At 38.1% G+C, this 22,701-nt stretch overlaps 1 protein-coding gene across 1 annotated transcript in view; it reads right to left on the bottom strand.

The window, feature by feature from the left end:
- Window positions 1–19,942, bottom strand: part of LOC138953846 (uncharacterized) — a 35,945-nt gene extending 16,003 nt beyond the window's left edge. Inside the window, exons 1-5 of the mRNA XM_070325806.1 lie at window positions 19,617–19,942; window positions 10,145–10,300; window positions 5,639–5,818; window positions 2,799–2,989; window positions 1,598–1,790 (exon numbers count right to left, since the gene is read on the bottom strand). Of these exons, the coding sequence (XP_070181907.1) occupies window positions 1,598–1,790; window positions 2,799–2,989; window positions 5,639–5,818; window positions 10,145–10,300; window positions 19,617–19,668 (772 nt within the window). The 5' untranslated portion in view covers window positions 19,669–19,942. The remainder of the gene's footprint in view (window positions 1–1,597; window positions 1,791–2,798; window positions 2,990–5,638; window positions 5,819–10,144; window positions 10,301–19,616) is intronic.
- Between the last annotated feature and the right edge of the window lie 2,759 nt (window positions 19,943–22,701).

The following is a 22,701-nucleotide window of genomic DNA, read 5'->3' on the forward strand; positions in this document are numbered from 1 at the left end:
GGGGGGGGGGGGCATTATGAGAAGGGGGGCGGACTTTGCACGTTAAGACCCACTCGTTCAAAATACGCAAGAACGTAGGGGTTAGTACACGTCACAGAGGAAGATGACGATGAAGAATGACCCCCGTTTAGCTGCATTCCCTTCCTAATTGCAGCAACCAATAGAATACGTAGGTGTACTCATTAACCTTGAGAGAATATGATATCAATCAGTGCATCCGTGTTCGATTCGACTATTTACCGCAAAACTGGCTTACACAACAAATGGTGAGTAACTACTTTCCTGCAAAATCCGGACACAAATTATAGCAAGTCATCACGTTATTTTTGTCCAGCATAATCAAAACAACCACATCATGGCACCCAGGAACGGGGTTCGTTTGGTTAAAAAGTGAAATCGAGTGAATTCTGGAATCATGTTCAGATCCGGAATGTGAGAACTAAGCGTGTACCATGTATATGTACCAACAATTGATTAATCAACATATATATATATATATATATCTTCTACGTTTCATGACAATAAAGTTTATTCGTATTCGTATTAGTATTGTACCTTTAACAATATAACAGCTCTCTACTACACCTTTTCTATGAAACGTAAGCTATCTCGGCATCTCGAGTGAAACAAAAAGTTCTTTGAAGGATTTTGACATAATTGAGTTTCTCGAGATGGCGACACAATAGGCATTCTATACTGTTCGTTCAGGAACTGAATTCTCCAGCACGTGACTCAATTTCCGGTACAGGAAAAACCTCAAAAGAAGGAAGTATTGGGGTTTGTGGTTGTTTTGCTTTTTCAGAATCAAAGAGCTTAAGTAAATATCGACATATATTGTGTTGTTCAAATTAAAATGTACATTATAACATTCCAGCATTGGCCATTCCTCAATGCTATGTCCTCCGAAGGAATCGAACGAGCGGACTGATACATGTACAACAATTTACTGACTTCAGGTTGGTAGACATATTTAGTCAACGATTCATTTTCATGAACCGCGAACACTTGAATCAAAATACACTTTAACAACATTATTCAAACACACAAAAATGTGCTTTATAGACACACACAAAAACAGAAAACAAATAAAAACAAAGAAACAAAGGAAGAAAGAATAAAAGAAAAAAAGAAAAACAATAAGAAAGACAAAACTAATTATGAACAAAAAGAAAAGGAAAGGAAAATTCAAGAAATGTATATATTAAGAAGAAAGCAAGAAAGGAAGAAAGCAAGACAGCAAGAAAACAATCAGAAATCAGAAAGAAAGAAAGAAAGAAAGAAAGAAAGACAGGTAGAAATTAAGACAAAGATAAATGAGGCAAAGGAAAGGACATTAACAAAACATATAGAAAACACAAGAAAACAAGACGAAAATATTAGAAAGAAAAAAAGAAAAAAAGAAAGAAAGAAGGAATGAAAGAAATAGAGAAAGAAAGAAAGAAAGAAGGAAAACAGAAAGGAAGAAAGACAGAAAATACAAGAAAAGAAGGAAAAAAGAACGACTATTTTGAATGACTGTAATACATGTAGTATATATATATATATATATATATATAAAGAGAGAAAAGTAAACAACGAGAGAACGTAAAATACTGACCATCTGGACTGCTTGTACTTGTAGTTTTCTCAGCACAGTTGTTGTTTGCACACTGCACGGACACTTCGATTTCTTTCGTCTGGCCCGATTGAATCAGACTACACTGAAAAATCCTCCCGTCATCCTCCTCACTCAGGGTATACTCCAAGGGGAAGCTACTCTGAAGAGTGCATCCGGTGGCGTTTTCTTGTTTCTGTCAAAAGAGAGTTTCTGTCAACAGCTTGAGGATGAAAGTCGTTTGTAGATGTCATTGCTTCTTTGTTTGTGGTGCAGACAACTTGTTCCGTGTTATTCGCACTTGTTCTTGCTGGCTATGTTTAGAATGATAACCGTTACGGTTCTTTGCTTCTGAGATCTTGATTCTGTCAAACCAGCAAACAGTGATCTGGGGTGTACAGATTTGGTTGCCTGGTCTTGTTTTGCTGAAGTATATTTTTCATGAAACATGAACAGCGAAATTCAGTGTTATATTAAATGTATGAGCACCTCCGTGCTTGCTTGCTTGCTGGCTGATTAGTTTATCAGTCTGTTTTCAACACTAGATCAACACATTAAATGTGACATACTTCTCTTGTACATCATCAAGTTCCCCACCACAGATCTGGCCAGGGTTTGTTTTTAACATGGGATAAAACCATCCCTACACTTGGACACATAGCATAAATGATCAGCCTGAGAGCTCTGTGCGTTCAGACGGAATTGTGTTTGTACATTAACCAGATAAATCCAGCTCACCAAAGCAAGCAGTCAGACTATTGGTTTGTTTGTTTGTTTGTTTGTTTGCTTAACGCCCAGCCGACCACGAAGAGCCATACCAGGGCGGTGCTGCTTTGACATTTAACGTGCGCCACACACAAGACAGAAGTCGCAGCACAGGCTTCATGTCTCACCCAGTCACATTATTCTGACACCGGACCAACCAGTCCTAGCACTAACCCCATAATGCCAGACGCCAGGCGGAGCAGCCACTAGATTGCCAATTTTAAAGTCTTAGGTATGACCCGGCCGGGGTTCGAACCCACGACCTCCCGATCACGGGGCGGACGCCTTACCACTAGGCCAACCGTGCCGGTGACTATTGGTTGCTGGTGTGTGTCTAAGTGAATGAAGAGTAGTATCCAATGTAAAAGCTTGGCCAGATCTGACACGGTTAGCAGTTTACACGAGAAGGAATAAGCCATTCGGTGTGCGGCATCCTTACCTCGCCCGGTGTCTGGACATTTTCGGTCTGCCAGGTTATATTAGAAAAAGATCCTCCTGGAAGTTTGGTCTTCCAGACGAGCCTGTTCTCAGCCTGTGCGATGTTCGCTGTGCACTCAAGGGACATTTTATCTCCTGATTTGTAACACGCTTTCAATGGCTCTTGTTTAATCACGGGCTCTGTTATTTCCCCTGAAAAGGACAGTTTGATTTTGTTAGTAAAATATATTTGTTAATACAATGAGTCATGACTAGGCTGAGGGAGTGCTAAAAATGATACAGATTTGCAAGTGAGAGTTTTGTTCACAAGTTGTTTATATTGTTTGTGTCTTTGTTTGCAGTGGCGGATTTAGGGGGGGGGCTAAGGGGGAAAAAAAGAGAGAGAGAGAGAGAGAGAGAGAGAGAGAGAGAAAGAGAGAGAGACGCAGACGCAGACGCAGATAGTTTATTCAATAGGCCATAGCCCCTTATGAAGGGGTGTGAACAAACGGTTCACATTGCATATAAATTAAACTCAACAGGTGCACACAAAAAAAGGTAAAAAATAATAATCGCACAACACATACATTACACGGCATTTAACTAGGATGTTACAATATCTCTTAATTTAAAAGCTTTATACAAATACAGGGATACATTTCTGACAACAGTTTCTTGAGGTGATGCTAAAAGCAAGCTGAGTCGGAAAATGGTTGGGTTCTTATAATATTTAAATGGGATCAATTTTTCTCTTAATTTGTTCAAGTATGGACAACACAAAACAAAATGGACTTCATCTTCTTGGATTTGTTTACAAAGAGTACACATCAAATCATCGGCATTACGCTTTCTATATCGGTAAGCATGCACAACAATTTCTGAAATGCCGAATCGAAACCTGGTCATAATAAACTTTAGATGCCTATCCATATTCGACAAAAGATAGGGTTTAATGTCATGTACAGTACAACATGTCCGATAAACAGCAAATCTATCACTATTTTGTATATGATAATCCCACTCTTGCCATCTGCAATCGACCAACCTTTCCCTAAAAACACGCAAAAAATAGTTTTCAACGCCCTGATTCAAGCACACAAAACCAAAACCGTACTCATACAATTTACAACGGACACCTGAGGCCCAGTTCGTTTTACCACTTTCATCCATTTTATACAACATTTCATAGGATTTACGAGGAATTCTGTGCGCCTCCATCTTTAACAATTTCAACCAGTAGTTAATGCATCTTAAAATAGAATTCAAATGTATCGGATATCTGTTTGTCTCGCCATATACAAGATCATTAGGTGTTCGCATTCGAACTCCTAAGAACTTCTTCAATGCACATAAATGGACTTTTTCACACTGCAGAGCAGCCTTATCCAGTCCCCATATCTCAGCACCATACTGTACTATTAGTTGTACTTGGGAATCAAACAACTTCAAAAAACCATTCAAACTATTATTATTAAGCACATATAATCTTTGTATAATACACATCAGAGCATTTTTGGCCAGGCTTGAGAGATCGCAACAGGCAGCAGTAAAACTAAGTCGAGTTGAAAACAATATTCCTAAATACTTATACACGTTTACAACAGGTAATATATCACCCTCATATGTCCATCTTTCCCTTGCACTCAAATATCCACCCTTCCTGAACACAATAATGTTACTTTTACTCATGTTTACCTTTAAATGAAGAGAGGACACTGCCTTGCGTAAATTATTTAACTGAGTCTGTAGACCCACAACAGTCTCTGATAACAACAATGAATCATCAGCAAGCAAAAGAATAAACAAGTCCAAATAATCATCAGTAAATGTGGCACCATGTCTTCCGTTCGCTCAATTATCTCAAGTGCTAACTCATTAATAAAGAGAGAAAATAAAACTGGGCTACAAACATCGCCCTGTTTAACACCAAATGTACAATTAATATAATCCGTCAACTTTGCTCCACATCTCACTTTTACTTTTACATTATCATACATCTCTTGGAAAGAGAGAGAGAGAGAGAGAGAGAGAGAGAGAGAGAGAGAGAGAGAGAGAGAGAGAGAGAGAGAGAGAGAGAGAGAGAGAGAGAGAGAGAGAGAGAGAGAGAGAGAGAGAGAGAGAGAGAGAGAGAGAGAGAGAGAGAGAGAGAGAGAGAGAGAGAGAGAGAGAGAGAGAGAGAGAGATGATTAAATGACAGTTTCTGAGCTCAGGTGGCCCTAGATTGCAGCATTTTGCTTCCTTGAAAAAACAACATTCCGGGGGGTATGCCCCCGGACGCCTCAATTCAGGCGCTTCACGCCTTCCAGTTTGTGCAAAAAAAGTTTGGGTGGGCCTCCCCTTACTTATGATCCTGGATCCGCCCTTGGTTTGTATTTGTTGTGTCTTTGTTTTGTTTTTTGTCATTGTTTGTTTGTTTGTTTGTGTGTTTGTTGATGTTATTACTGTGCAAGAGCTGCGAGTATAAATCATATCAATCAATCAATCCATCAATTAATCAATCAGTAAATCAACCAATCAATGTATCAATCAATCAACCGATCAATAAATATGTATGTATGTAAGTAAATAAATGCATAAACACATACCGTCACTAACGCATTCTTTATACATATTGCATCCCAGCAATAGCAACAAACAAACAGACAGACAGACAGACAGACAGATCTGCAGACAGTCAGACAGACAGACAGACAAACATACAGAAAGATCTGCAGACAGACATTCAGACAGACAGACCGACAGAGAGAAACATAAAGAGATATACGGACAGAGACATACAGACAGACAGACAGACAGACAGACAGACAGACAGACAGACAGACAGACAGACAGACAGCTCAAGACAAGGAGACACATCTCTACCTGAATAGTCCAGTTTCTCCTCGTTGGTCACTCTGAACGTGCCCCTGTTCCTGTTTTCCGCCAGGATGTCACACTTGTAGGTAACCGCGTCATAACACGTCACGCCATTCATATACACGTCAAGAGGTAAAAGTTCATCCGATGTCTGCTGGACCTCTACTCTGTTGGACGTGCTTTCCGCTGAAAAGTTCGTTATGTCTTTTATTTTTAGAATACTATACTAACCGTTATAATAAAAACTAGGCAGATACATTTAGGTGCATGCATATCTTTGTTATGTGCCCGTTTATTGTAAAACCAGTTACATGACTGGAAAGGCCATTCATTTCCCTACCATATTCAGCAAACATTGATTTTACGTAAGGTAAAGTGTACACAGTGGAACCTACAAGAAACCCCCCGAAATCAAATTCGCAAAAGCAAGGTTCCCGTGTTAAAATCGACAACAAAATCAGGAAAAGCTAAACACTGTATATAGACACAACCTTACGAACAATCAATCTGTTTGCTGAATGTGGTAGGAGAATGAATGGCCTTTCCAGTCATATAACGGGTTTTAGTGTAAACGACCTCATCACAAAGATCTGCACTTAAACGTATCTGCCTAGGTTTTGTTTTATGACGGGTAGTGCAGAAGGTTATTGTTGATGTAAAGATACAATATGCTTTACCTGTTTATAATGTGGATAATATTGATCTGATTGACGATGATCATTTACAGTTATTGATTGATTATCAGTTGTTTTTTGAGATGTTATTGATGGAAATAAGAGGTAGATGCATTTCATATTCCTCATATAAAAAAAAAAGAAAATAACAGAAAAGAAAGATCTTCTTTCTCAAATATACACTTTGGAAAGTAATTTGACAGAGTATAATATACAACTTTTAGAGCAAACACGACAGGAGTTAAGTCAAATAAGGCAGAAAAAAGTATGGTATGATAATTAGATCCCGTGCTAAGTGGATTGCAGAAGGGGAAAAAAATACAAAATATTCTTGTAATTTGGAGAAAAGACAGTTTGTTCAGAAGTCCATGTGTTTTGCAGAAAGATGATGGTGAAGTTATTCATGATAATGCTTTGATTGTTAAAGAAGCACAGACTTTTTATGAGGAGTTATATACTTCAAGAGAAGCCGAACTGGTAAATCAAGAGATTGATGAAAACCTGGCTCATCCTGTATTAACAGATGCTGAGAGTAAACAATTGGAAGGTAGACTTACTCAATGTGAGCTACTCAAAGCTGTGAAAAAATTAAACAACGACAAAAGCCCAGGATCAGATGGGTACACTGCGGAATTCTTCAAGTTTTTCTATTCCGACTTAGGAAAGTTTATGTTACGGTCTATAAATTGTGGATTTGAGAAAGGAGAAATGTCAGTGACTCAGAGACAGGGCGTTATAGTATGTATTCCAAAGGAAGGAAAAAATAAAACACTTTTGAAAAATTGGAGACCAATTACTCTGTTAAATACGGTTTATAAGATTGCATCAACGTGCATTGCAGAACGGTTTAAACGGGTTTTACCAAATTTGATTCATGATGATCAAAAAGGCTTCTTGAAAGGAAGATATATAGGTGAAAACGTCAGATTAATATATGATACCCTGTTCTACTCAAATAAACATAATATACCTGGCCTACTTTTGATGGTCGACTTTGAAAAGGCTTTCGACAGTGTTGCCTGGTCATTTATTGAAAAATCTTTGAGCAAATTCAACTTTGGAAATGACATGAAACGATGGATTTTTACTTTTTATTGCAAAATTAAGTCCTGTGTTTCAGTTAATGGTCGGTATTCAGCATGGTTTAATGTAGGTCGAGGCACCCGGCAAGGGGATCCGCTGTCACCTTATCTATTTTTGATTTGTGCCGAAATATTGTCTCTTATGGTACGCCAGAACAAAAAGATTTGTGGTATGAATATTCTTGGCGAAAATATGTTATTGTCACAATTCGCCGATGATACCAGTCTGTTTCTTGATGGTACAGAGCAATCATTTTGCGAAAGTATAAAAGTGTTACAACATTGCATCACTATCAGGTTTGAGAATGAATTATGATAAAACAATTGTAGTTTGGTTAGGACCTTTAAAGTTTTGCAAAAGAAGATTTTTGCCTGATATGAACTTTACCTGGAACCCGGATAATTTTAAAGCACTTGGTGTTATTTTTTCAGTAAATGTATCCGAGGTTGTTTTTCTTAACTATAGAAATAAGTTAAAGGAAATTCAAAAACTTCTGAATTCATGGACCAGAAGGAACCTGACACCTTTTGGTAAAATAACAGTCCTAAAAACCTTGGCTATTTCCAAATTGACACATTTGTTTACGAATTTACCTGATCCAGACGAACAGTTTATGATGGAGCTAAATAATATTTTTTTCAAATTTCTTTGGGATGGAAAAAGAGACAAAATTAAAAGAACTACGGTCACCCAACCCTATGAAGATGGAGGATTAAAGATGGTTGACGTGAAATGTTTTCTGTCATCTCTAAAAATTGTTTGGTTAAAAAGAGTTGTTGGTCTTACTGGATTAATATCAAGATTATTGTTTAAAGCATGTCCATCTGTTATAACAATTAATATGAGAGGAGAAGAATTTGCAAATGTTTTGATGCAGAGAATGGAAAACCCGTTTTGGACTGATGTTTTTAAACATTATATGAAACTACATGGAAAATGTGAACCTACAACCTTTAACGATTTTGTATCAGAATGTTTACATTATAATGTTAATATTCGCAGAGATAAAAAGACAGTGTACATTCAAAACTGGATTGACAATGGAATTGCTCAGATTGGTCATATTTTGGGACAAAATGGATACTTATCCTATAATGCGTTTAAAATTAAATATCCAAATGTGCGAGGAGATTTTGTATTGTATCAAGGTGTAATCCAGGCTGTTAAAAAAATATCAGAGAAAAATCGGCTTAGAATTTGATAAACATTTTATTATGACAGAGCCCATTGTGTGGAAATGTATTTGTAAAGGTAAGACACAACTTATTTACAAAAAAATGATTGAACATGTTATGGTCCCAAAATGTATCGAAAAATGGTCTGAATCTTTAGACTGTTTGTTAGATAAGAAGGCTATTTGACATTGATAGTTTTATTCTTCTTCTTCTTCGTCGTTCGCTAGTTAGTTTTTATCATAAGAACCTTTTCTAATTCCTATTAACCCGATGTTCTTTAACTATATTTATACATAAATGCATATATTGTAAAGCAGTATGCATTGTTAGAGGATTTTTTAGTAGCAGTGTTTAAATGTCGAAGCTGCTTTTCCCATTTTTACCCAAGAGACCGACTGTATATTGTGTTATTGTATTTGTCAGACTTGATTGTACCAAGTCCCTACACATGTTGTAATGCGCTTTGAGCCAAATATTTTTGTTTTTTGTAAGGGATAGGCGCAATATAAATACACTTTATTATTATTATTATTATTTTTCAATATGTTTTTAAAACAACAAAAGACACTTGTCTGAGATGGTTCCAGTACCGATTTTTGTACAGAATTTTGCCCACAGAACGGTTTCTATTTTTGCGAAAAATTGTGGATACGTCATTGTGTACTTTTTGCGGTAGAAATGAAGAAACCCTTTTACATATGTTTTGGGAGTGTGATAAAGTGCAGACTTTTTGGATAGAATTTGTAAATTGGCTAAAGGTGAACTGCACCCATTGTGACAATTTAAAACTGTCTAAAGAACTGGTTCTTCTTGGAGTTGCGAACAATGTAGTCACCGATAAAGCTTTTGATGTGTTAGTAATCTGTGCCAAACACCACGTATATATTTCCAAAATGAACAAAAAGACCCCTCATTTTCAGACATTTAGTAGAAATTTTAAGCAAAGATTTATTTGTGAAAAGTATAATGCAGTTGTGAATAATACAGTAGATAAATTTTACAAGGATTGGCGCCGGTATATGCATATTTTGATGTAACCCTTAGGTTTTTTCTTTCTTAAATCCTTTTGATACTGCGACCACCAAGCCCTGAACATCCCCCCTCCCCCACCCATCCTCCCACCCCATGTATGTTGTAATTGTTCAAGTGTTCTTCTGTTGTATGGTTCTGTCCCTTTGTGTAGGTGATGTCCTGTAATGTACAGTGTATACATGTAGGAAAAAAAAAACTTCACAAAAAGAGAATAAAAAATTTTTAAAAAAAGATCTGCACTTAAACGTATCTGCCTAGGTTTTGTTTTATGACGGGTAGTGTAGAAATGAAAGCATCACTTTAATGTTGTATTGTTCTATTCTTTCTCTCTTCTTTATTTTATAGTTTTTGTCGCATTCTTTCATTTCCTTTTTTTTAATTCACCTTAGTTAATTTTTATGGACATGGATACCGTCTCTGAGTCTCAAATTGGCAAATGTCCGTTCCGGTTTGGATTCGAACCAGTGACCCGTGAATCACAAATTCAGTTGCTCTACCAACTGAGCTACACGGCCCCCATAGGCATACGCATGTGCTATAAACAGTACCTGCATTTCCGTATGACCAGTTGGCAAGAGTTGTCCATTTGCCATTGCCCGCACTCTGCTTCACATAGACGCTCAGCAAATCACCGTCCACACTCCCCTTCTCTGGGCACTGAATTCTGAGTCTTTTGGCACCTTCATTGTAGGTCAGAATCTTCCCTGTTGCAAAATGCAAAGCAAATCTTGAATAAAAAAATTAAAAAAGAAAAAAGAAAAAAAAATACAACAGGGAGGAAGAATGAAACGAAAAAACGAGCAAAGTATAGCAGGAACGAAAGATTGACTGACTGGCTGACCGAACGAACGACACTTGGAACAAACAAAACAACAACACTCAGCAACAACAACAACAACAACAACAACAACAAGAATAAGAATAAGAATACTTTATTATCTCATAGAGAAATTCAGGCGTGGTACATAACAATAGTACAAACAAGACATTGATTTTACATAAAACATATAGCACTATATAACAGGGCAGGTTATTGAAACACCTTCCGCATACCTCTCTGGACATTCCTTGCATTGTTCTCACGCATTCAGACATGAACACATCCATGTCTCATTTACACATCGCACACATGGACATTCTTATACGCTCAACTTACCCATTCACACATGGACATTCCACCACGCTCCACTTACACATTCTTATACGCTCCACTTACACATTCACACATGGGCATTCTTATATGCTCCACTCCCACATGGACATTCGACTACGCCCACTTACACGTTCACACATGGACATCTTTAAAGCACTGCGCTTACATGCTCGCACACCTGCGCGTATAACGAACTATGGCTAAACATCATTGCAAAATATCATAGCATACAATATATCAGAAAATATACGGTTGTACATAAAACCAATACATACATGTACATTACTACTGATTGCACTGGCAGAAGAGGGGCTGGGTCGGGTATGTGGATGTGTTTACATGTTGCTAAGGGTGATGGATTTGGGGATGAAGCTGTTTTGCAGCCGGAGTGTCCTAGCTTTGTGCGTGCGAAGTCTACGGCCAGAGGGAAGGAGTTCATAGAGGTGGGCAAGGACATGGGACCTATCTGAAGCTATCCGCCTACTCTTTCTCACCACACGCTTTTCAAACAGGGACTCCACACTTGCTTGCTGCCTGCCAATCACCTTGCTACTGACATTCACCATTCGCACTAAGACATTCCTGTTCTTCACACTCAGACCTCCATACCAGGCCACAAAACCGAAAGTGATGACAGACTCAATGAAAGAGCGGTAGAAAGTTTGGAGGATAGAAGGGTTCACATTCAACTTCCTAAGTTTCTGAAGGCAGTAGATGCGTGACTGACATTTTTTGTGTATGAGGGTGGTGTTTGCATTGAAGGACAGCTTATCATCGATAACTGTGCCAAGATACTTATATTCAGTCACACGCTCAACAGTCACACCATCAATCATCAGGTCAGGGACAGGGGCAGGGTTTCTTCTAAAATCTATCAGAAGTTCTTTGGTCTTTGTCACATTTAGGTCTAAAAAGTTGTCTTTACACCAGGCGTTGAAACGTTCTACTTCTGCAAAGTAAGTTGCGTCACTATTGGAGAGATCTTCTAGCGCTGTATCATCTGAATATTTGATAAGAAGGGTGGAGTCAGTGCCACTGCAGTCGTTAGTGTAGAGTGTGAACAACACAGGGGAGATAACTGTACCCTGTGGAGAGCCTATGGAGGTGGACCTAAGGGAAGAGAGAGCTGTCTGAAAGCGGACTGACTGGGTTCTGTTAACGAGAAAGTTGATAATCCACAGGATAAGCCTTGGAGTCACGCTGTAGCGGAGAAGTTTCTGGGCCATGAGGCAGGGTTGGATAGTGTTGAAGGCAGAAGAGAAGTCTATGAAAAGAATGCGTACAAAAGAGCCAGGTTTTTCTAAGTGTGTGTATGCGTTGTGTAAGAGTGTGAGTGTGGCGTCATCTGTGCATCTGTTCTGCTTGTATGCAAACTGGAAGGGATCCTGATGGGGCTTGACCTGATGGAGCAGTCTAAAGAAGACAATGCGCTCAAAGCACTTCATAACAATAGAGGTGAGAGCTACAGGGCGATAGTCATTCAGGGTTTTGGGCTTGTTGTTCTTGGGGACAGGGCAGATCGTAGAGTTTTTCCAGAGTCTGGGCACAGTGCAATCTTTCAGAGACCAACTAAACAAACGGCTAAAAACAACGGACAACTGACAGGCACATGATCTCAAAACACGTCCACCGATGTTATCAGGACCAACTGCTTTCTTTACATTCAACTTGCTAAAAACCTTCTCAACAGTCTTGCCTTGAATTTCAAAGTCCTCCTCATCACCTGCCATATCTACCTTAAGCTGGGAAGTCACGCTGTCTAAATCATCCTTCAAATCATCTTTCTCGAATCTACAATAGAACTCGTTTAATTTCTCAGAAAATTCAACCTGTTCTTTCATCGGCATGCTATTGCTACTGGATTTTGATTTGGCCTGTCCTGACAAAGTTTTAAGTCCTTTCCATGCGTCTGCTAAGCTACCTGATTCAAACTGTGACTCTACTTTCTCTTTGTACTGTCTCTTCGCTTCCAAAATTTCTTTCCTCAACTTGTTCTGTACTACTTTCCTTTCTACTCTATCTCCAGTCTGAAATGCTACCTTTTTCTCGTTGAGTGTGGCTTTGAGAGACTTTGAAATCCAAGGTTTGTTGTTGGGGTACAATTTCACTGTCTTAGATGGGACAATCATATCCTCACAAAAATTGACATAGTCAACAACAACAACACTCAGCAGAAACGACAATGACAACAACAACAACAACAACAACAACAACAACAACAACAACAACAACAACAACAACAACAACAACAACAACATATAAACAAAAATGATTGAAGCATGATAAAAACAAAACAAAAAATAATTGATCTGCGTCCATGCGGAAGGATGCTGTAATCTAATGTAAAAGCCCGGAAATAGCTGTGCGGGTTCACCTGATTGTTTACGCCGGGAAACGGGTATTTTTTAAACAGGACACACTCCATGGACTTTTTTTAAACACTCTTTAAAATTGGCAATTTAGTTTATTTTCATTGTATAAGAAACAACATTTTTTGATGAGTGACCTTCTATCGTTAATCCTTGTCTGTTGCGTTTATCTTGTTTGTCCTCTAAAGACTCAAAAATCAAAATTCTAGTGAGTGTTTAGATTTGTCTGTCATCAAACGGTCACAAAACGTTCAAACAAAATAATCATTCCTTTAATGCTTTGACAAACTGTTTGATATATGTAAGGAAGTGTATACTAATGCCAATTTTTGTCCATCATTAAGCTTAAGTACTATATAATAAAATTACACAGTGAAGCCGATCGACTTCAGTCGACTGGATCATTGATCTTTTTGTTTTGTTTGTTTGTTTGTTTTCCTTTGTTCTGGTTTGAGAAAAATTAAAATCATTGTTTTCTTTGAATTGTTTTTGTGTTCTGGTTTGATGTTGCAATTTTTTATGTTTTTATGTTTTCCTGAAACCAATTGATAATTTGACAATGTTATTATTGTTTAGTGTGTGCGAGACGTTAAACTCGATATTATCCATTAATTACAACAAAGGAATCGATCATTACTTTGTTTTAAATAACAATAGACGTGTTATCCTGATAGTCAACATTAAACATAGTGTACAATTGTTGAGACACACGTGAACATTGATATAACCGGTTGTTGTTGTTGTTGTTGTTGTTGTTGTTGTTGTTGTTGTTGTTGTTGTTGTTGTTGATGCTCTTCTTGTTGTTTTTGTTCTTGTTATTGTGATATTAACGTGATATTAACGTTTTATTCTCCGATTTTCTCCTTTCCATGTACGTTGTTTTCGGTTGTAAATTGTACTCTGCACAGATTGGACAATCAATGCTTCCAGCTGCAGAGTTACGGGCAACATTAATCATGAATTCATTTCAACTTTCGGATGAGAATAGAGAAGAACTTCTGCGAATATATTTATATTTTCAAGCACGGCTCCCGAAAAAGAAAATAGGAATTTGCTTTGACAACGAACTCCTCTCTTTCTGCTCGACTATCCGTCAACATGTATGTCTGTCTGTTCGTCTGTCCGTCTGTCCGTCTGTCTGTCTGTCTGTCTGTCTGTCTGTCTGTCTGTCAGTCTGTCTGTACGTCTGCACGTATGTACGTCAGTACGTCTGTACGTCTGTACGTACGTATGCCTGTCAACCTGTATTTGTCTGTCTGTCTGTCCGTCTCTCTGTATGCCCAAACTACCCGTCTGTCTGTCTATCTATCTGTCTGTCTGTCTGTCTGTCTGTCTGTCTGTACGTCTGTATGTCTGTTAATCTGTATTTGTATGTCTGTCTGTCTGTCTGTCTGTCTGTCTGTCTTTCTTTTTGTCTGCCTGTCTGTCTGTCTGTCACAACTGTCAGTTCGTCTGTCAGTCTATCTGTCTGTGTTTACGCTAATTTGCAGTTGAAAGAGTTGAATCACTGAAAAAGTGCTCATTAACGTTATCGGCAGATTTGGGCACCTTAATTCCCCAAAATGCAAGGGGAATAATCTGCCAAAGAAAAAGTTAGCCTCTTTTATATTAATCGATGCTTTTCATGTAATATATTTTGCTTAAATGGAGAAAATCACCATAGGTCCAACAAGTCGCGTAAGGCGAAAATACAACATTTAGTCAAGCTGTCGAACTCACAGAATGAAACTGAACGCACTGCAATTTTTCAGCAAGACCGTATACTCGTAGCATCGTCAGTCCACCGCTCGTGGCAAAGGCAGTGAAATTGACAAGAAGAGCGGGGTAGTAGTTGCGCTGAGAAGGATAGCACGCTTTTCTGTACCTCTCTTCGTTTTAACTTTCTGAGCGTGTTTTTAATCCAAACATATCATATCTATATGTTTTTATAATCAGGAACCGACAAGGAATAAGATGAAAGTGTTTTTAAATTGATTTCGAAATTTAATTTTGATCATAATTTTTATATTTTTAATTTTCAGAGCTTGTTTTTAATCCAAATATAACATATTTATATGTTTTTGGAATCAGAAAATGATGAAGAATAAGATGAACGTAAATTTGAATCGCTCTACACACACACACACACACACACAGACAGACAGACAGACAGACAGACAGACAGACAGACAGACAGACAGACACACACACACACACACACACACACACACACACACACACACACACACACAGACACACACACACACACACTCACACACACACACACATACACCACGACCCTCGTCTCGATTCCCCCTCTGTGTTAAAACATTTAGTCAAAACTTGACTAAATGTAGCAAGTCGCGTAAGGCGAAATTACAACATTTAGTCAAGCTGTCGAACTAACAGAATTAAACTGAACTCACTGCATTTTTACAGCAAGAGCGTCGTCAGTCCACCGCTCGATGCACAGGCAGTGAAATTGACAAGAAGAGCGGGGTAGTAGTTGCGCTGAGATGGATAACACGCTTTTCTTTATCTCTATTCTTTTTAACTTTCTGAGCGTGTTTTTAATCCAAATATATCACATCTATATGTTTTTGGAATCAGGAACCCACAAGGAATAAGATGAAATTGTTTTTAAATCGATTTCGGAAATTTTATTTTAATAATAATTTTTATATTTTTAATTTTCAGAGCTTGTTTTTAATCCGCATATAACATATTTATATGTTTTTGGAATCAGAAAAGGATGAAGAATAAGATAAACGTAAATTTGGATCGTTTTAAAAAAGAATTTGTTTTTTACAATTTTCAGATTTTTAATGACCAAAATCATTAATTAATTTTTAAGCCACCAAGCTGAAATGCAATACCGAAGTCCGGCCTTTGTCGAAGATTGCTGGGCCAAACTTTCAATCAATTTGATTGAAAAATGAGGGTGTGACAGTGCCGCCTCAACTTTTACAAAAAGCCGGATATGACGTCATCAAAGGTATTTATCGAAAAAAAGAAAAAAAACGTCCGGGGATATCATTCCCAGAAACTCTCATGTCGAATTTCATAAAGATCGGTCCAGCAGTTTGGTCCGAATCGCTCTACACACACACACACACACACACACACACACACACACACACACACACACACACACACACACACACACACACACACACAGACAGACACACCACAACCCTCGTCTCGATTCCCCCCTCTATGTTAAAACATTTAGTCAAAACTTGACTAAATGTAAAAACTGAGGGTATGATGCTACTAGCCTAATTTGTGCAAAGAGTACTACTCTGTATTTGACAGTTTGAATATAATTCGTTTGAATTATTTTGTTGCTAATTCATAGTTCTGGGAACATTCAAGCTTTCCTTCTACGTAGGTAAAATTATAAAAAGTGCAGAAAGTATACTTGAGTGAAATTATGCTGTGTCAAACGCATTTTTCTGACCAATTGTTTTTCCTGATTTAGGGGGTATATCTCTTACAAGGCATGACATTTGTACTGTTGAAGAGAAAACTGTAAACAACTCAAAACCAGGTCAATTGTCCTCCACTTCGGATACATACTGGAGAGATGTACCTTACAGAACGTTCTCAGTAGCACTACAAAATCAACGTAAAGGCCAAAATGAACGGACGTCATGCAACACCAGAAAAAAAGAAACCAAAGGCACAAGTGCATGACGTAGTTACGAAATACCGACTGGTGTTTCTTTTACAGCATTTATCTGACTTGCTACTGGTTGGAAAGTATTGGTTTCTCTCTTAATATTCATACTTGCAATGTACTGTTTTTGAGATAATGACTGTTGTGATGAAGCATGTTTTTGGCGTTAAGTGCTTTTACCCCAAATTGCGCATAACTGCTGCCAGGTGAAGAAATCCACAAAACAGTGAATTGGTGTTACCGCCTGCATGAAGAAAATTCCATTTGTGTATTGGGTCCGTGTTATCGAGGGTTTACGGTCAACCTGCAGTTATTATGCTTTGCTAAAGAAGAACCTTTGACAATCTTAATGTTATTGTTGTTATTCAGCATTATGAACGCCAAATATTATTGTAGACGATTCTAAAATATATATATTTTTTTAAACAGGGTTTAGGATGCCTGTGCAAGACAAGCATCTTACGCAAGCTTATGTTTATGAATTTTCATGTCACAAATTACATTACATTTAATTTAGTATTGCTATCACAGTTTACTTTATAACAATTGAACAAGAACTGTAAGAAAGCATGTTTGTAATTGTGTTTTTACATTTAGTCAAGTTTTGACTAAATGTTTTAACATAGAGGCGGAATCGAGACGAGGGTCGTGGTGTGTGTGTGTGTGTGTGTGTGTGTGTGTGTGTGTGTGTGTGTGTGTGTGTGTGTGTGTGTGTGTGTGTGTGTGTGTGTGTGTGTGTGTGTGTGTGTGTGTGTGTGTGTGTGTGTCTGTCTCAGTGTCTGTGCGTGTGTGTGTGTAGAGCGATTCAGAGTAAACTACTGGACCGATCTTTATGAAATTTGACATGAGAGTTCCTGGGAATGATATCCCCGGACATTTTTTTCATTTTTTTGATAAATACCTTTGATGACGTCATATCCGGCTGTTTGTAAAAGTTGAGGCGGCACTGTCACACCCTCATTTTTCAATCAAATTGATTGAAATTTTGGCAAAGCAATCTTCGACGAAGGCCGGACTTCGGTATTGCATTTCAGCTTGGTGGCTTAAAAACTAATGAATGAGTTTGGTCATTAAAGGCATACTAACGCACTCCCGTGTTTACAAAGTGTAGTTTGCTCACAATCGATGTCAAACGCACCATAAGACCATATAATGACGATATGTCACCACGCGCGGACCATAATACATGCATTACAGCTTGTTCTAGCCTCTGAAAAAGTGAGGATGTCAACAAAGCCGCGGTGTTAGCTCCCTTGCATCAACGTTACATGTGTTGCCAAATCTATAAATAGGACCATCTAGATCAAAATAAAAATTCAAATATCTCAACATTTAAGGGCTCCTAGACCACAATATTTTGCAGGGAACTTAATTTAGTCTGTCTCCAGCTCTGGGTAAAGCAATTAGCGTGTATATTCATCAGCTTTCTATTCATCTGCCTTTAAAAATCGGAAACTTGTAATTAAAATTATTTTTTATTAAACGATCCAAAAATAATTTCATCTTATTCTTCGTCATTTTCTGATTCCAAAAACATATACATATGTTATATTTGGATTACAAACAAGCTCTGAAAATTTAAAATATGAAAATTATTATTATAATTAATTTTCCGAAATCGATTTAAAAACAATTTCATCTTATTCCTTGTCGGTCCCTGATTCCAAAAACATATAGATATGATATGTTTGGATTAAAAACAAACTCAGTAAGCTAAAAAGAATAGACATACAGAAAAGCGTGTTATCCTGCTCAGCGCGACTACTACCGCACTATTCTGCATGGCTTGTCGATTTCACTGCCTTTGCCACGAGCGGTGGACTGACGAAACGACGAGTATGTGGTCTTGGTGAAAAAAAGCAGTGTGTTCAGTTTCATTCTGTGAGTTCGACAGCTTGACTATAAATGTTGTTATTTCGCCTTACGCATCTTCTTGTTTTGTAACGAAGCGGAAAAAAAAACTACCCGCTTGATCCCACTACTGCTCTATGCTCAAAAATAAAAATGTACTACTCTTATTTCACAGATACTATGTCCACATGAAACAAAATCCAAAAGTTTACAAAATGTGGGCATACATAGGTTAATAGTATTAAAAAAAAGTTTAAAAAAAAAAGGTTTATAGTATTATGTAGGTGAGAACTGATTTTGGAATGACTTCAGGACTGAAAGTGGTTAAGTTAAGGTGAATTTGAGGTCGTCAGTGATCAACCTACATGATCTGTGCATGTGGGTGCACTTCCAAAGAATATGTAGGTCAGAAAGTGCACATTTGGTTTCGCTTGTTGGCAATTTTATTTTTATTTGTTTGTAGTAATGCATACATGTATAGGTACATATGAAAGCTAAAGCGAATGTTTTAGTTTAGACTACAGAGAAAATATGACATTTCTGCAAGAACAAGTAAGCTTCCAGCGATTCATGAAAACAAAGAAAGAGGCTTGCATTTTTGTGTTCACACGAAAATAAAATAAAAAGAACAGACAGACAGACAGACAGGCAGGCAGACAGACAGACAAACAGACAGACAGACAGACAGACAGACAGACAGACAGACAGACAGACAGACAGACAGACAAACAGACAGACAGTAAAACGAAACATTACTGTTTCTTAAATTCACGAATAAATACATGGTGAACAACCAACATATATACGTGGTATTTCCTCCCACAAGCAACTGATCCTAGAAAGAATTCCAACACCCACCCTTAAAAGCAAGCTAATTAACCCCCCCACACACACACACACACACACACACACGCACACACACACACACACACACGCGCGCGCGCGCTCGCGCGCACACAACACAACACAACACAACACATGCCACTAACCTGTCACGAGTACTCCCAGCAGAAGACAACACAAAGAAATGGGACGAAGCATGTTTCCTTTGTTCAAGTTTCGCAGTCAAAGTTGGACACGTTCCAACAAGTTCAAGCAAACCTTGAATTATTGACACATTAGCAAAATGAATGCGCTGTTTTGCGTATACCCTAATCTGGAAACTAAAAAATATTAAAAGCAAAAACGATTTCCCCTAGAACACGATGACTTAAAAATAAATATTTGGAACGATTGTGCAACTCCTGAAACCACGAGCTGCAATAAGCGTTGCTCTTTCACAAATGACTATTATCGCGAACAGCACAATGCTACGCGACGAGTGGTGGCTGATGGGAGTTGGATCACAATATTATGATGTTTTAATAAGGAAATATTCGAGGTGAACATGTACCAGGACATCCTTTGTTAAGTGGGATGTAAGTGAGATTCACCACTCTCACATTTTGTTAAGGGATGTGAATTGACTTCATTGTCATAGACAACGAGCTGTTTATTTTGAAAGAACAGAAAGGAAGAGAGCAAAAACACAAGAAAGAACACATAAAAACAATAATTGACAGATAGTTTGCAATCTTTGAGAAAGAGGCAGGAAACAAAGGATAGACATACAAAAGAAAAACTTTGGGAAAGGGAAATGAGTGAAGGATAAGGACTTTGCACTGATCAAAATACATGGGCGGATCAGTTCATTTTATGGGGGGGGTTTCCAAAAGTATATTGTGAAGATACGGGTGTGAAGGCGCGAAGCGCCGAGCCGACGGCGCGAAGCGCCTAGCTTGCTAGGGGGGTCCGGGGGCATGACCCCCCCGGAAAATTTTGAAAAAAAGGATGCAAAATGGTGCAATCTGGTGCATTCTGAGGATGATCATTACCAGTTTCAGGCAGGAAATTTTGTCACTGATTAATAGCCTACCCCAAAAATTTAAACTCAATGTAAAATAAAGAAATGCATACCTCATTCAACACATAGTCTTTGCTGTCACTCAGCACTAAGCACCCCAAAAAACACAAACAAATATTTTTATTATTTGGCTGGGGGGGGGGGGGGGTCCGGAAACCCCAGAACCCCCCCCCCCCCCTCTCGTCCGCCCCTGAAATAGACAGAAAGCGCTTGCGCGCTTGTGTGCGTGCGTGCGTGCGTGCGTGCGTGCGTGCATGCGTGCGTGCGTGCGTGTGTGTGTGTGTTATCTGATTGACATGTTCATTGCGTGTAAAATAATGCCCACACCGCCCAGGCCATAGACACTCGGCGGGATCAAAGTGGGCGGGGCCTAATGCGCTCCAAAAAAATAGGGTCGGTAGGTCGGGATTTATTATTTTTTTTTTCCCAAAAAACCATATTTTTACGGGTTTTTTTGTATTTATTTTTTTTTCCCAAATGCCAAAAAAACGTCTAGGGTCGCGCGAAAAAAATAGGGTCGGTCGGGTTACCGTAAACAGACTATTTTTTTTGTTGTTGGCCTGATGCATTTCAGCTTGATAGGTTGTCAAATAAATGTGTTGATCAAAATGTTGCTTCAAATCAAAACTATAGTAACAAACACAAATGTGGTTCCATAGTATTTTCTGCTAAATTAGTTCCTGAATCCAAACGAATATAGATATATTGTGTTTGAATTTTAACGTTCTATGATTTGCGTGTGTGAAAACAATGGCAGGAAATGTATTTCCCCGATTGAATGTTTACCTTGACCCATAATTATGTATATATCTCTTGATTGGCCACACTGACATTAATCGTAGCAACATCTGCTTATATCTATGAATTTATATAGCACAACCGGATAGGGACAGCCGATCAACTATAGTCAAAATACGCCTGCCAGCCTCCAATGACTTTTGCATTTCGAACGCTCCCATCCGACCCCCCCCCCCCCCCCCCGAACCCTCCCACCACGATTTCACTGTCCCCCTCCGGCCTCTTCGTCGTTGGTTTTGATCTGTTAGTAACAATCCTGTTGCGATACAATATGGACGAATGCACAACAGGAAAAATAAAGCAGCTGTTTTCCATAATTTGCGTGCCGTTATTGGCAAGAACATGCTAAATCGCACGCGCATTTTCACACACACATAGATGCACACACAAAAGCACACATACATACACAGCGCAGTGAGACACACTTACAAGAAACTTATACAGACAACCGACCACCAAGTGACAAAGTCCATTGTCCACTTTGAAATGATGTACGTGTTGTCATGGGATAAAAGATACCTCCTTGTTCGAGTTAAACATCTTGAAAATCAAGATATATCCTCACAGACTTTCATATGCGATAAGAGAATCCTTCCAATTTGACACATTCACACTTTTAAATATACAATGCGATAAGAGAATCCTTCCAATTTGACACATTCACACTTTTAAATATACAATGCGATAAGAGAATCCTTCCAATTTGACACATTCACACTTTTAAATATACAATGCGATAAGAGAATCCTTCCAATTTGACACATTCACACTTTTAAATATACAATGCGATAAGAGAATCCTTCCAATTTGACACATTCACACTTTTAAATATACAATGCGATAAGAGAATCCTTCCAATTTGACACATTCACACTTTTAAATATACAATGCGATAAGAGAATCCTTCCAATTTGACACATTCACACTTTTAAATATACAATGCGATAAGAGAATCCTTCCAATTTGACACATTCACACTTTTAAATATACAATGCGATAAGAGAATCCTTCCAATTTGACACATTCACACTTTTAAATATACAATGCGATAAGAGAATCCTTCCAATTTGACACATTCACACTTTTAAATATACAATGCGATAAGAGAATCCTTCCAATTTGACACATTCACACTGTTAGATATACAATGCGATAAGAGAATCCTTCCAATTTGACACATTCACACTTTTAAATATACAATGCGATAAGAGAATCCTTCCAATTTGACACATTCACACTTTTAAATATACAATGCGATAAGAGAATCCTTCCAATTTGACACATTCACACTTTTAAATATACAATGCGATAAGAGAATCCTTCCAATTTGACACATTCACACTTTTAGATATACAATGCGATAAGAGAATCCT

The sequence above is a fragment of the Littorina saxatilis genome, linkage group LG17, assembly GCF_037325665.1.
Source record: "Littorina saxatilis isolate snail1 linkage group LG17, US_GU_Lsax_2.0, whole genome shotgun sequence".
Classification (NCBI taxonomy): Eukaryota; Metazoa; Mollusca; class Gastropoda; order Littorinimorpha; family Littorinidae; genus Littorina; species Littorina saxatilis.